This window comes from Rana temporaria, chromosome 13 (assembly GCF_905171775.1).
Source record: "Rana temporaria chromosome 13, aRanTem1.1, whole genome shotgun sequence".
Classification (NCBI taxonomy): Eukaryota; Metazoa; Chordata; class Amphibia; order Anura; family Ranidae; genus Rana; species Rana temporaria.
In genome coordinates, this window is record NC_053501.1 from 114932898 (window position 1) to 114947716 (window position 14819).

Below are 14819 nucleotides of genomic sequence, written 5' to 3' on the forward strand. Positions count from 1 at the left end.
GTGCAGAGTGCAGCGTTGAGGGATGCGCTATGTACAGGGTTCAGGGATGTGCTGTGTGCAGAGTCCAGGGTTGAAATGTGTGCAGAGTGCAGGGTTGAGGGAAGGCGCTATGTACAGGGTTCAGGTATGTGCTGTGTGCAGAGTCCAGGGTTAAGGGGTGAAATGTGTGCAGAGTGCAGGGTTGAGGGATGCGCTGTGTACAGGGTTCAGGGATGTGCTGTGTGCAGAGTCTAAGGTTGAGGGGTGAAATGAGTGCAGGGTTGAGGGATGCGCTGTGTGCAGGGTTCAGGATGTGCTGTGTGCAGAGTCCAGGGTTGAGGGGTGCCCTGTGTGCAGAGTGCAGGGTTGAGGGGTGCGCTGTGTACAGGGTTCAGAGATGTGCAGAGTCCAGGGTTGAGCTGTGTGCAGAGTGCAGGGTTGAGGGATGTGCTCTCCTACCAACAAGAAAACAAGAGAAGAGGAGCAGCCTCAACTCCCATCATGTCCGGGCAGCTTGCCTTTCTCTGTGTGGATGCCCCGCCCCCTCCCTCCTCTGCCTCTCACAGAGATCGATGTGTGGAGCAGGGAGGAGTCTGAACGGCATCACATAGAGGAGCGCTGTCTCTTGAAAATACAGAAGCAGCGCTCCTGAGGAAGGAGACAGAAATGACACGGATCCGCTGGCCTTGCGTGTTGATCATAGACATTTCCGTCGGACCAGATGGTCGCCGGAGTCTCTATCATCGTCGGATGCCAGGCGCGATGTTATGACATCACACCCGGCCTCTGCATTAAAAAGAAAAATGTTGGCGCCTCGGCTGGGAAGCGGCGATCATTTTTGCTGGGAGACGAAGGGGCTTTCCTGTTTAACCACTTAAGGACCGCCTCCTGCGGATATACGTTGGTAGAATGGCACGGCTGGGCACAAGCACGTACCTGTACGTCCTCTTTAAGTGCCCAGCCGTGGGTCCGAAGCTCCGCGGCCGCGGACCCGATCGCCGCTGGAGACCCACATCCCCGTTCTTCACTGTGGCGCCGTCATTGATTGTGTTTCGGTATAAAAGGGAACACACCATCAATGACGTCACACCTACAGCCACACCCCCCTACAGTTAGAAACACAAATGAGGTCACACTTAACCCCTTCAGCGCCCCCTTGTGGTTAACTCCCAAACTGCAATTGTCATTTTCACAGTAATCAGTGCATTTTTATAACACTTTTTGCTGTGAAAATGACAATGGTCCCAAAAATGTGTCAAATTGTCCGATGTGTCCGCCATAATGTCGCAGTCACGAAAAAAATCGCTGATCGCCGCCATTAGTAGTAAATAAAAAAAATAATAATGCAATAAAACTATCTGCTATTTTGTAAATGCTATAAATTTTGCGCAAACCAATCAATAAACGCTTATTGCGATTTTTTTTTTTTTTTTTTTTTTTTACCAAAAATAGGTAGAAGAATATGTATCGGCCTAAACTGAGGAAAAAAAATGTTTTATATATTTATTATAGCAAAAAGTAAAAAATATTGAATTTTTTTTCAAAATTGTCGCTCTATTTTTGTTTATAGCGCAAAAAATAAAAACCGCAGAGGTGATCAAATACCACCGAAAGAAAGCTCTATTTGTGGGGAAAAAAGGACGTCAATTTTGTTTGGGAGCCACGTTGCACGACCGCGCAATTGTCGGTTAAAGCGACGCAGTGCCGAATCGCAAAAACTGCCCGGGTCCTTTACCTGCCTAAAGGCCCGGGTCTTAAGTGGTTAACAGGCGCAGCGTGTCCAACCGCCTTGTATGAAGGGATGACGTCCTGCAATTATCTCTAATCCTTAAATAGATGAAGACGTTTAAAATGACGCGTCATTTCAGGATTGCGACATAACTGAACGTTTAACCCTTTAAAAACCTAACTCCAGCCATTTTGGTTTTTTTTTTTTTTTAGTTTTTGGGTAGGGTGCAGAAGAGTTACCATTTCGATCAGCTTTTAGATAACAGTGACCCCTAGTTGGGAGAATTCATGGCACTTCGCCTGTAGTCACCAGGATAGGAAGGCGCAGATGGCGATAAAACCATTGTCAGAAGATCTAACCCTTCCTTACACTACTGTTTTCATCTGTGTCTCCAATAGAGAGATTTACCCACACTTCCTGTCCTGACAGGAAGTGAGGTGTAATCTACCCAATGGGGACATAGGCAGCCAGACAGTCTCCAACCTGTTCCTCCAGATGTTGCTAGAGGCTCCTTGAGCTGTTGCTGATCCCACTGATCACCAATGTAAGGAACATTCTTCTCACTGATCACCAATGTAAGGAACATTCTTCCCACTGATCACCAATGTAAGGAACATTCTTCCCACTGATCACCAATGTAAGGAACATTCTTCCCACTGATCACCAATGTAAGGAACATTCTTCTCACTGATCACCAATGTAAGGGACATTCTTCTCACTGATCACCAATGTAAGGGACATTCTTCCCACTGATCACCAATGTAAGGGGCATTCTTCTCACTGATCACCAATGTAAGGGACATTCTTCCCACTGATCACCAATGTAAGGAACATTCTTCTCACTGATCACCAATGTAAGGAACATTCTTCTCACTGATCACCAATGTAAGGAACATTCTTCTCACTGATCACCAATGTAAGGGACATTCTTCTCACTGATCACCAATGTAAGGGACATTCTTCTCACTGATCACCAATGTAAGGAACATTCTTCCCACTGATCACCAATGTAAGGAACATTCTTCCCACTGATCACCAATGTAAGGAACATTCTTCCCACTGACCACCAATGTAAGGAACATTCTTCTCACTGATCACCAATGTAAGGGACATTCTTCTCACTGATCACCAATGTAAGGGACATTCTTCTCACTGATCACCAATGTAAGGAACATTCTTCTCACTGATCACCAATGTAAGGAACATTCTTCCCACTGATCACCAATGTAAGGGACATTCTTCTCACTCATCACCAATGTAAGGGACATTCTTCCCACTGATCACCAATGTAAGGAACATTCTTCTCACTGATCACCAATGTAAGGGACATTCTTCTCACTGATCACCAATGTAAGGAACATTCTTCCCACTGATCACCAATGTAAGGAACATTCTTCCCACAGATCACCAATGTAAGGAACATTCTTCTCACTGATCACCAATGTAAGGAACATTCTTCTCACTGATCACCAATGTAAGGGACATTCTTCTCACTGATCACCAATGTAAGGGACATTCTTCTCACTGATCACCAATGTAAGGGACATTCTTCTCACTGATCACCAATGTAAGGAACATTCTTCCCACTGATCACCAATGTAAGGAACATTCTTCTCACTGATCACCAATGTAAGGGACATTCTTCTCACTGATCACCAATGTAAGGGACATTCTTCCCACTGATCACCAATGTAAGGGACATTCTTCTCACTGATCACCAATGTAAGGAACATTCTTCTCACTGATCACCAATGTAAGGGACATTCTTCTCACTGATCACCAATGTAAGGGACATTCTTCTCACTGATCACCAATGTAAGGGACATTCTTCCCACTGATCACCAATGTAAGGGACATTCTTCTCACTGATCACCAATGTAAGGAACATTCTTCCCACTGATCACCAATGTAAGGGACATTCTTCCCACTGATCACCAATGTAAGGAACATTCTTCCCACTGATCACCAATGTAAGGGACATTCTTCCCACTGATCACCAATGTAAGGGACATTCTTCCCACTGATCACCAATGTAAGGAACATTCTTCCCACTGATCACCAATGTAAGGGACATTCTTCTCACTGATCACCAATGTAAGGGACATTCTTCCCACTGATCACCAATGTAAGGAACATTCTTCTCACTGATCACCAATGTAAGGGACATTCTTCTCACTGATCACCAATGTAAGGAACATTCTTCTCACTGATCACCAATGTAAGGAACATTCTTCTCACTGATCACCAATGTAAGGAACATTCTTCCCACTGATCACCAATGTAAGGAACATTCTTCTCACTGATCACCAATGTAAGGAGCATTCTTCTCACTGATCACCAATGTAAGGGACATTCTTCCCACTGATCACCAATGTAAGGGACATTCTTCTCACTGATCACCAATGTAAGGAACATTCTTCTCACTGATCACCAATGTAAGGGACATTCTTCTCACTGATCACCAATGTAAGGAACATTCTTCCCACTGATCACCAATGTAAGGAACATTCTTCCCACTGATCACCAATGTAAGGAACATTCTTCCCACTGATCACCAATGTAAGGGACATTCTTCTCACTGATCACCAATGTAAGGGACATTCTTCCCACTGATCACCAATGTAAGGGACATTCTTCTCACTGATCACCAATGTAAGGCACATTCTTCTCACTGATCACCAATGTAAGGGACATTCTTCCCACTGATCACCAATGTAAGGGACATTCTTCTCACTGATCACCAATGTAAGGGACATTCTTCCCACTGATCACCAATGTAAGGGACATTTTTCCCACTGATCACCAATGTAAGGGACATTCTTCCCACTGATCACCAATGTAAGGGACATTCTTCCCACTGATCACCAATGTAAGGGACATTTTTCCCACTGATCACCAATGTAAGGGACATTCTTCCCACTGATCACCAATGTAAGGGACATTCTTCTCACTGATCACCAATGTAAGGGACATTCTTCCCACTGATCACCAATGTAAGGGACATTCTTCTCACTGATCACCAATGTAAGGAACATTCTTCCCACTGATCACCAATGTAAGGAACATTCTTCTCGCTGATCACAATGTAAATCTGACCCAGGCCCGGACTGGCCATAGGGCATACCAGGCATATGCCCGTGTTGTCCGCATGTCACGTCTTCCCCCAGTCTAACATGCAGGGGGTCCAGAACTGTTAGGGGGGTGTCTGTGTAATGTAAAGGGGTCCAGAGGTGCAGGATGCTGTGTAATGTAAAGGGGCCCAGAGGTGCGGTGCTGTGTAATGTAAAGGAGTCCAGGGGGTTGTGTAATGTAAAAGGGTCCAGAGGTACAAGGTGCTGTGTAATGTAAAGGGGCCCAGAGGTGCGTTGCTGTGCTGTGTAATGTAAAGGGGTCCAGAGGTGCAGTGTAATGTAAAGGGGCCCAGAGGTGCAGTGTAATGTAAAGGGGTCCAGAGGTGCAGGGTGCTGTGTAATGTAAAGGGGTCCAGAAGTGCAGGGTGCTGTGTAATGTAAAGGGGACCAGAGGTACAAGGTGCTGTGTAATGTAAAGGGGCCCAGTGGTGCAGGGTGCTGTGTAATGTAAAGGGGCCCAGAGGTGCAGGGTGCTGTGTAATGTAAAGGGGTCCAGAGGTGCGGTGCTGTGTAATGTAAAGGGGTCCAGAGGTGCAGGGTGCTGTGTAATGTAAAAGGGTCCAGAGGTGCAGGGTGCTGTGTAATGTAAAAGGGTCCAGAGGTGTAGGGTGCTGTGTAATGTAAAGGGGTCCAGAGGTGCAGGGTGCTGTGTAATGTAAAGGGCAAGAGAGATGCAGGGTGCTGTGTAATGTAAAGGGGTCCAGTGTGCTGTGCAATGTAAAGGGGTCTAGAGGTGCAGGGTGCTGTGTAATATAAAGGGGTCCAGAGGTGCAGGGTGCTGTGTAATGTAAAGGGGTCCAGAGGTGCAGGGTGCTGTGTAATGTAAAGGGGTCCAGAGGTGCAGGGTGCTGTGTAATGTAAAGAGGTGTCCAGAGGTGTGGTGCTATGTAATGTAAAGGGGTCCAGAGGTGCAGGGTGCTGTGCAATGTAAAGGGGTCCAGAGGTGCAGGGTGCTGTGTAATGTAAAGGGGTCCAGAGGTGCAGGGTGCTGTGTAATGTAAAGAGGCCCAGAGGTGCAGGGTGCTGTGGCATGGTAGCGCTGTGATGTATAAAATAAAAACCTTTTCTGGAGAAGATGCTGCTCCAGGCTCCCTCCAGTGCTGCTTACCAATAAAAACCTTAGGCCTGTGGTCATGTGATTTTTTTTCCTACTTCAGCGGAGATCACGTGGTCACATGCCCAGGATTTTGGTGGCATGACCGGATCAAGGAGGAGACGGAAAGCAGCGATCTGTCACTGAACGATGCGATTTCTTCTGATGACGGAGGAGGCTGGAATGGCGGAGACGGCTGATAGGACATCAGAACCAGTACAGGCGTTTCAATGTGGTAGAACCAGTTTGTGAGAGGTGTGTGTAACCTGAATAATGAGAATCAGAATCCTGTACTGCTGAGGATCCTCCCGTACACCTCGAATGTCAGCGATGGAGGAGGCCGGTCTGGATGGGGGAGAAGGAAGGTCACCGCATCAAAGGTAGGTCCTTCAAGGCTGGGAGAGGGGAAGCTGGTGGAGGAGCAATAGCCAATGAGTAGATGGCTCCAGGTCATAGTAAATGTAAATGAATGATGACTATAAGAGAGAGAGAGAGAATGCAGCCTATCCAATCACTGGAGACCGGTGACATCACTGAGAATGCAGCCTATCCAATCACTAGAGACCGGTGACATCACTGAGAATGCAGCCTATCCAATCACTAGAGACCGGTGACATCACTGAGAATGCAGCCTATCCAATCACTAGAGACCGGTGACATCACTGAGAATGCAGCCTATCCAATCACTAGAGAGCGGTGACATCACTGAGAATGCAGCCTATCCAATCACTAGGGACCGGTGACATCACTGAGAATGCAGCCTATCCAATCACTAGAGACCGGTGACATCACTGAGAATGCAGCCTATCCAATCACTAGAGAGCGGTGACATCACTGAGAATGCAGCCTATCCAATCACTAGGGACCGGTGACATCACTGAGAATGCAGCCTATCCATTCACTAGGGACCGGTGACATCACTGAGAATGCAGCCTGTCCAATCACTAGGGACCGGTGACATCACTGAGAATGCAGCCTATCCAATCACTAGGGACCGGTGACATCACTGAGAATGCAGCCTATCCATTCACTAGAGAGCGGTGACATCACTGAGAATACAGCCTATCCAATCACTAGAGAGCGGTGACATCACTGAGAATGCAGCCTATCCAATTACTAGGGACCGGTGACATCACTGAGAATGCAGCCTATCCAATCACTAGAGAGCGGTGACATCACTGAGAATGCAGCCTATCCAATCACTAGGGACCGGTGACATCACTGAGAAGGCAGCCTATCCATTCACTAGGGACCGGTGACATCACTGAGAATGCAGCCTGTCCAATCACTAGAGACCGGTGACATCACTGAGAATGCAGCCTATCCAATCACTAGGGACCGGTGACATCACTGAGAATGCAGCCTATCCATTCACTAGAGAGCGGTGACATCACTGAGAATACAGCCTATCCAATCACTAGAGAGCGGTGACATCACTGAGAATGCAGCCTATCCAATTACTAGGGACCGGTGACAGCCTATCCAATTCTGCGCTTAGACGCTTCCCTGACGGGTCAGTATTTGGCGCATTACAAATACAATAAATCAAATCAATCAATCACTAGAGAGCGGTGACATCACTGAGAATGCAGCCTATCCATTCACTAGAGACCGGTGACATCACTGAGAATGCAGCCTATCCAATCACTAGAGAGCGGTGACATCACTGAGAATGCAGCCTATCCAATCACTAGAGAGCGGTGACATCACTGAGAATGCAGCCTATCCAATCACTAGAGAGCGGTGACATCACCGAGAATGCAGCCTATCCATTCACTAGAGAGCGGTGACATCACCGAGAATGCAGCCTATCCAATCACTAGAGAGCGGTGACATCACTGAGAAAGCAGCCTATCCAATCACTAGAGAGCGGTGACATCACTGAGAATGCAGCCTATCCAATCACTAGAGAGCGGTGACATCACTGAGAATGCAGCCTATCCAATCACTAGAGAGCGGTGACATCACTGAGAATGCAGCCTATCCATTCACTAGAGAGCGGTGACATCACTGAGAATGCAGCCTATCCATTCACTAGAGACTGGTGACATCACTGAGAATGCAACCTATCCATTCACTAGAGAGCGGTGACATCACTGAGAATGCAGCCTATCCAATCACTAGAGAGCGGTGACATCACCGAGAATGCAGCCTATCCATTCACTAGAGAGCGGTGACATCACCGAGAATGCAGCCTATCCAATCACTGGGGACCGGTGACATCACCGAGAATGCAGCTTATCCGATCACTAGAGAGCGGTGACATCACTGAGAATGCAGCCTATACAATCACTAGAGAGCGGTGACATCACTGAGAATGCAGCCTATCCAATCACTAGAGAGCGGTGACATCACTGAGAAAGCAGCCTATCCAATCACTAGAGAGCGGTGACATCACTGAGAATGCAGCCTATCCAATCACTAGAGAGCGGTGACATCACTGAGAATGCAGCCTATCCAATCACTAGAGAGCGGTGACATCACTGAGAATGCAGCCTATCCATTCACTAGAGAGCGGTGACATCACTGAGAATGCAGCCTATACAATCACTAGGGAGCGGTGACATCACTGAGAATGCAGCCTATCCATTCACTAGAGAGCGGTGACATCACTGAGAATGCAGCCTATCCAATCACTAGAGACTGGTGACATCACCGAGAATGCAGCCTATCCATTCACTAGAGAGCGGTGACATCACTGAGAATGCAGCCTATCCATTCACTAGAGAGCGGTGATATCACTGAGAATGCAGCCTATCCATTCACTAGAGAGCGGTGACATCACTGAGAATGCAGCCTATCCAATCAGTGGGGACCAGTGACATCACTGAGAATGCAGCCTATCCAATCACTAGAGAGCGGTGACATCACTGAGAATGCAGCCTATCCAATCAGTGGGGACCAGTGACATCACTGAGAATGCAGCCTATCCAATCACTAGAGAGCGGTGACATCACTGAGAATGCAGCCTATCCATTCACTAGAGAGCGGTGACATCACTGAGAATGCAGCCTATCCAATAACTAGAGAGCGGTGACATCACTGAGAATGCAGCCTATCCAATCACTAGAGAGCGGTGACATCACTGAGAATGCAGCCTATCCAATAACTAGAGAGCGGTGACATCACTGAGAATGCAGCCTATCCATTCACTAGAGAGCGGTGACATCATAGAGAATGCAGCCTATCCAATAACTAGAGAGTGGTGACATCACTGAGAATGCAGCCTATCCAATCACTAGAGAGTGGTGACATCACTGAGAATGCAGCCTATCCAATCACTAGAGAGTGGTGACATCACTGAGAATGCAGCCTATCCAATCACTAGAGAGCGGTGACATCACTGAGAGTGCAGCCTATCCAATCACTAGAGAGCTGTGACACCGCTGAGAATGCAGCCTATCCATTCACTAGGGACCGGTGACATCACTGAGAATGCAGCCTATCCATTCACTAGGGACCGGTGACATCACTGAGAATGCAGCCTATCCAATCACTAGGGACCGGTGACATCACTGAGAATGCAGCCTATCCCTTCACTAGAGAGCGGTGACATCACTGAGAATGCAGCCTATCCAATCACTGGAGAGCGGTGACATCACTGAGAATGCAGCCTATCCAATCACTAGAGAGCGGTGACATCACTGAGAATGCAGCCTATCCAATCACTAGAGAGCGGTGACATCACTGAGAATGCAGCCTATCCATTCACTAGAGAGCGGTGACATCACTGAGAATGCAGCCTATACAATCACTAGGGAGCGGTGACATCACTGAGAATGCAGCCTATCCATTCACTAGAGAGCGGTGACATCACTGAGAATGCAGCCTATCCAATCACTAGAGACTGGTGACATCACCGAGAATGCAGCCTATCCATTCACTAGAGAGCGGTGACATCACTGAGAATGCAGCCTATCCATTCACTAGAGAGCGGTGACATCACTGAGAATGCAGCCTATCCAATAACTAGAGAGCGGTGACATCACTGAGAATGCAGCCTATCCAATCAGTGGGGACCAGTGACATCACTGAGAATGCAGCCTATCCAATCACTAGAGAGCGGTGACATCACTGAGAATGCAGCCTATCCAATCACTAGAGAGCGGTGACATCACTGAGAATGCAGCCTATCCAATCACTAGAGAGCGGTGACATCACTGAGAATGCAGCCTATCCAATCACTAGAGAGCGGTGACATCACTGAGAATGCAGCCTATCCAATCACTGGAGAGTGGTGACATCACTGAGAATGCAGCCTATCCAATAACTAGAGAGTGGTGACATCACTGAGAATGCAGCCTATCCAATCACTAGAGAGCTGTGACACCGCTGAGAATGCAGCCTATCCAATCACTAGGGACCGGTGACATCACTGAGAATGCAGCCTATCCATTCACTAGAGAGCGGTGACATCACTGAGAATGCAGCCTATCCAATCACTAGAGAGCGGTGACATCACTGAGAATGCAGCCTATCCATTCACTGGAGAGCGGTGACATCACTGAGAATGCAGCCTATCCATTCACTAGAGACCGGTGACATCACTGAGAATGCAGCCTATCCATTCACTAGAGAGCGGTGACGTCACTGAGAATGCAGCCTATACAATCACTAGGGAGCGGTGACATCACTGAGAATGCAGCCTATCCATTCACTAGAGAGCGGTGACATCACTGAGAATGCAGCCTATCCATTCACTAGAGACCGGTGACATCACTGAGAATGCAGCCTATCCAATCACTAGAGAGCGGTGACATCACTGAGAATGCAGCCTATCCATTCACTAGAGAGCGGTGACATCACTGAGAATGCAGCCTATCCAATCACTAGAGACCGGTGACATCACTGAGAATGCAGCCTATCCATTCACTAGAGAGCGGTGACATCACTGAGAATGCAGCCTATCCAATCACTAGAGAGCGGTGACGTCACTGAGAATGCAGCCTATCCAATCACTAGAGAGCGGTGACATCACTGAGAGTGCAGCCTATCCAATCACTGGAGAGCGGTGACATCACTGAGAATGCAGCCTATACAATCACTAGGGAGCGGTGACATCACTGAGAATGCAGCCTATCCATTCACTAGAGAGCGGTGACATCACTGAGAATGCAGCCTATCCAATCACTAGAGACCGGTGACATCACTGAGAATGCAGCCTATCCATTCACTAGAGAGCGGTGACATCACTGAGAATGCAGCCTATCCAATCACTAGAGAGCGGTGACGTCACTGAGAATGCAGCCTATCCAATCACTAGAGAGCGGTGACATCACTGAGAGTGCAGCCTATCCAATCACTGGAGAGCGGTGACATCACTGAGAATGCAGCCTATACAATCACTAGGGAGCGGTGACATCACTGAGAATGCAGCCTATCCAATCACTGGAGAGTGGTGACATCACTGAGAATGCAGCCTATCCAATCACTAGAGACCGGTGACATCACTGAGAATGCAGCCTATCCAATCACTAGAGAGCGGTAATTGCATAACTCCTCCCACTGCTTACATCAGGCCTGAGAGCTCAGGAAGCTCTGTACAGCACCCTGCCGGCCCCTCCCACCAGCCACGATCTGCCTGCATTGCATAGAGAAGCTCAGAGACCCGGTGATGACATCTAAAAATAAGCAATGTAATGAAAACTGATTTTTATTTTAATAGATAAAAAAGAAAAGATTAAAAACAGATTAGATAAAAAAAAAAAAAAAGGTTATAGTACATACAGAGCACAGCAAGAGCCCTGATTGGTGAAGCAGGAAGATACACGGCCCTCCCCCGGTTCCCCGGCGGGGGAAGTATACACTCAGGGCTGAGCGCTCGCTCTGTGTTTGTATAATGTCAGCACACAGCCCATTGTGCAGGTAGCAGGGGATGGGAGTAATTTGGGAGTGCCTAATTCTCAGGGCCCTGCCCTACCCCCCCAGGTAAGAGTGATGTCAGCCATCGCACACAGCTCCTCATTATAGACCCACGGGCCTACCTACCTCCCCGACTACAAGGCCCTGCAAAGTAAGTACATACACCATATACACCATACACACACCATATATACCATACACACACCATATACATACCATACACACACAGCTCCTCATTATAGACCCACGGGCCGACCTACCTCCTCGACTACAAGGCCAGTCCCTGCAAGGTAAGTACATACACACCATATATATATACCATACACACCATATATACCATACACACAGCTCCTCATTATAGACCCACGGGCCGACCTACCTCCCCGACTACAAGGCCAAGTCCCTGCAAAGTAAGTACATTACATACACACCATATATACACACCATACACACACCATATATACACAATATACCATACACACCCCATATATACACACCGTACACACACCATATATACCATACACACACAGCCCTGCAAAGTAAGTACATTACACACACCATACACACTATATATATATATATACCATACACACCCCATATATACACAATATACCATACACACCATATAATATACCATACACACCCCATATATACACAATATACCATACACACCATATAATATACCATACACACACCATATATATACCATATACACACCATATATATACCATACACACACCATATATATACCATATATACCATACACACACAGCTCCTCATTATAGACCCACGGGCCTACCTACCTCCCCGACTACAAGGCCAGGTCCCTGCAAAGTAAGTACATTTCACACACCATATATATATACCATACACACCATATATATACCATACACACACCATACACACACCATACACACCATATATACACAATATACCATACATACACACACACACACCATATATACCATACATACCATATATATACACCATATACTCCCCATATATTATATACACACCATATATACCATATACTCCCCATATATTATATACACACCATATATACACCATACACCATATACACCATATATATACCATACACACCATATGTACCATACATACCAAACACACCATATATACACAATATACCATACATACACACACCATATATACACAATATACCATACACACCATATACACACCATATATACACAATATACCATACACACCATATATATACACAATATACCATACACACCATATATACACACCATACACACCATATATATACACAATATACCATACACACCATATACACACCATATATACACAATATACCATACACACCATATACACACCATATATACACAATATACCATACACACCATATATATACACAATATACCATACACACCATATATACACACCATACACACCATATATATACACAATATACCATACACACCATATATACACAATATACCATACACACCATATATACCATATATACACAATATACCATACACACCATATATACACAATATACCATACACACCATATACACACCATATATACTCAATATACCATACACACCATATATACACCATATACACACCATATATACACAATATACCATACACACCATATATACACAATATACCATATATACACAATATACCATACACACCATATACACCATACACACAATATACCATACACACCATATATATCATACACACCATATACCATACACACCATATACCCAATATATACCATGTAGTTGTACAGATCTCCTTCTATCACAGAGAGACCCTCCCGGGAAACTTTCTGCTTCAGCTCCATAGATCTCTTGTATTGGGATGTTGTATTATATTATATATATTATAAAGGGAAATATAGAAAATACATAAAATGTCATTTTGTAAATATTTTTGGGGAATTATTGTAATGTGCGGTGGGTCTGCAAACCCCCCCCCCTTATCATAACTATTTGTTTCTTTATATATAATATTATATATATGTGTGTCTTACACCCATCATTCCAATTCAGTGCTGTCAGCTGGAACCCATCAACAGTTCCAATAAGATACGAAATAGCTGCAGTGCTCTTGTTTATTAACCCTTAATTAGTAGCACCCTTGTTACACCTAAAGGATCAATAAACAAGGGGAGCGCTATACTCTTCTTTGTGTGTGTGTGTGTGTGTATATATATATGTATATAAAATATGATTATATGTTATATAAATGTATTATTTTTTATAAATATAAAACAGTTTTTTTTAACATATAAATAAATAAACAAATATAATGATCGAGATACTATAATATTAAATAATTTTATGTGTGTGTGTAATATATATCTATATATATATATATATATATATATATATATATATATATATATATATATATATATATATATATATATATATATATATATATATATATATATATATATATATATATATATACATATATATACATATAATGATTATAATATTTATATGATAAATATTATATTTATTATATGTATAAAATGTTTATGATAAATATAATCAAGATGCTATAATATTAAATAATTTTATATATATATATATATATATATATATATATATATATATATATATATATATATTTTTATAAATATAACATTTTTTTTTTTTTACATATAATATAATGATTATATTATTTATCTGATTAATATTATATTTATTATATGTATAAAAAGTTCATGATAAATATAATGATTGAGATTTTAAAATATAAATAATTATAAAGTTTTTTTATTATTATTATTTTTTTTTTTACATATAATGATTGAGATATTATAATATTAACTGAAACATTTATTTATATATATATATATATATATATATATATATATATATATATATATATATATATATATATATATATATATATATATATATATATATATATAGTGTAAAAAAAAACTTTTTATATTTAATAAAAATAATAATAAAATAAATATAATAATAATATTATTATTATTAATTTATTTTTTT

At 43.7% G+C, this 14819-nt stretch overlaps 1 protein-coding gene across 5 annotated transcripts in view; it reads left to right on the forward strand.

The window, feature by feature from the left end:
* The first annotated feature begins 6083 nt into the window (after positions 1-6083).
* LOC120921080 (bcl-2/adenovirus E1B 19 kDa-interacting protein 2-like protein) overlaps positions 6084-14819 on the forward strand; it is a 39368-nt gene continuing 30632 nt past the window's right edge. Inside the window, exon 1 of one of the 5 annotated variants that reach the window (XM_040333720.1) lies at positions 6084-6312. In XM_040333720.1, the coding sequence (XP_040189654.1) occupies positions 6254-6312 (59 nt within the window). In that variant the 5' untranslated portion in view covers positions 6084-6253. Of the gene's footprint in view, positions 6313-11763; positions 11946-12026; positions 12085-12155; positions 12205-14819 lie in introns of those variants that run through there. The other 4 variants (XM_040333718.1, XM_040333719.1, XM_040333721.1 and 1 more) reach the window with 4 other exon arrangements.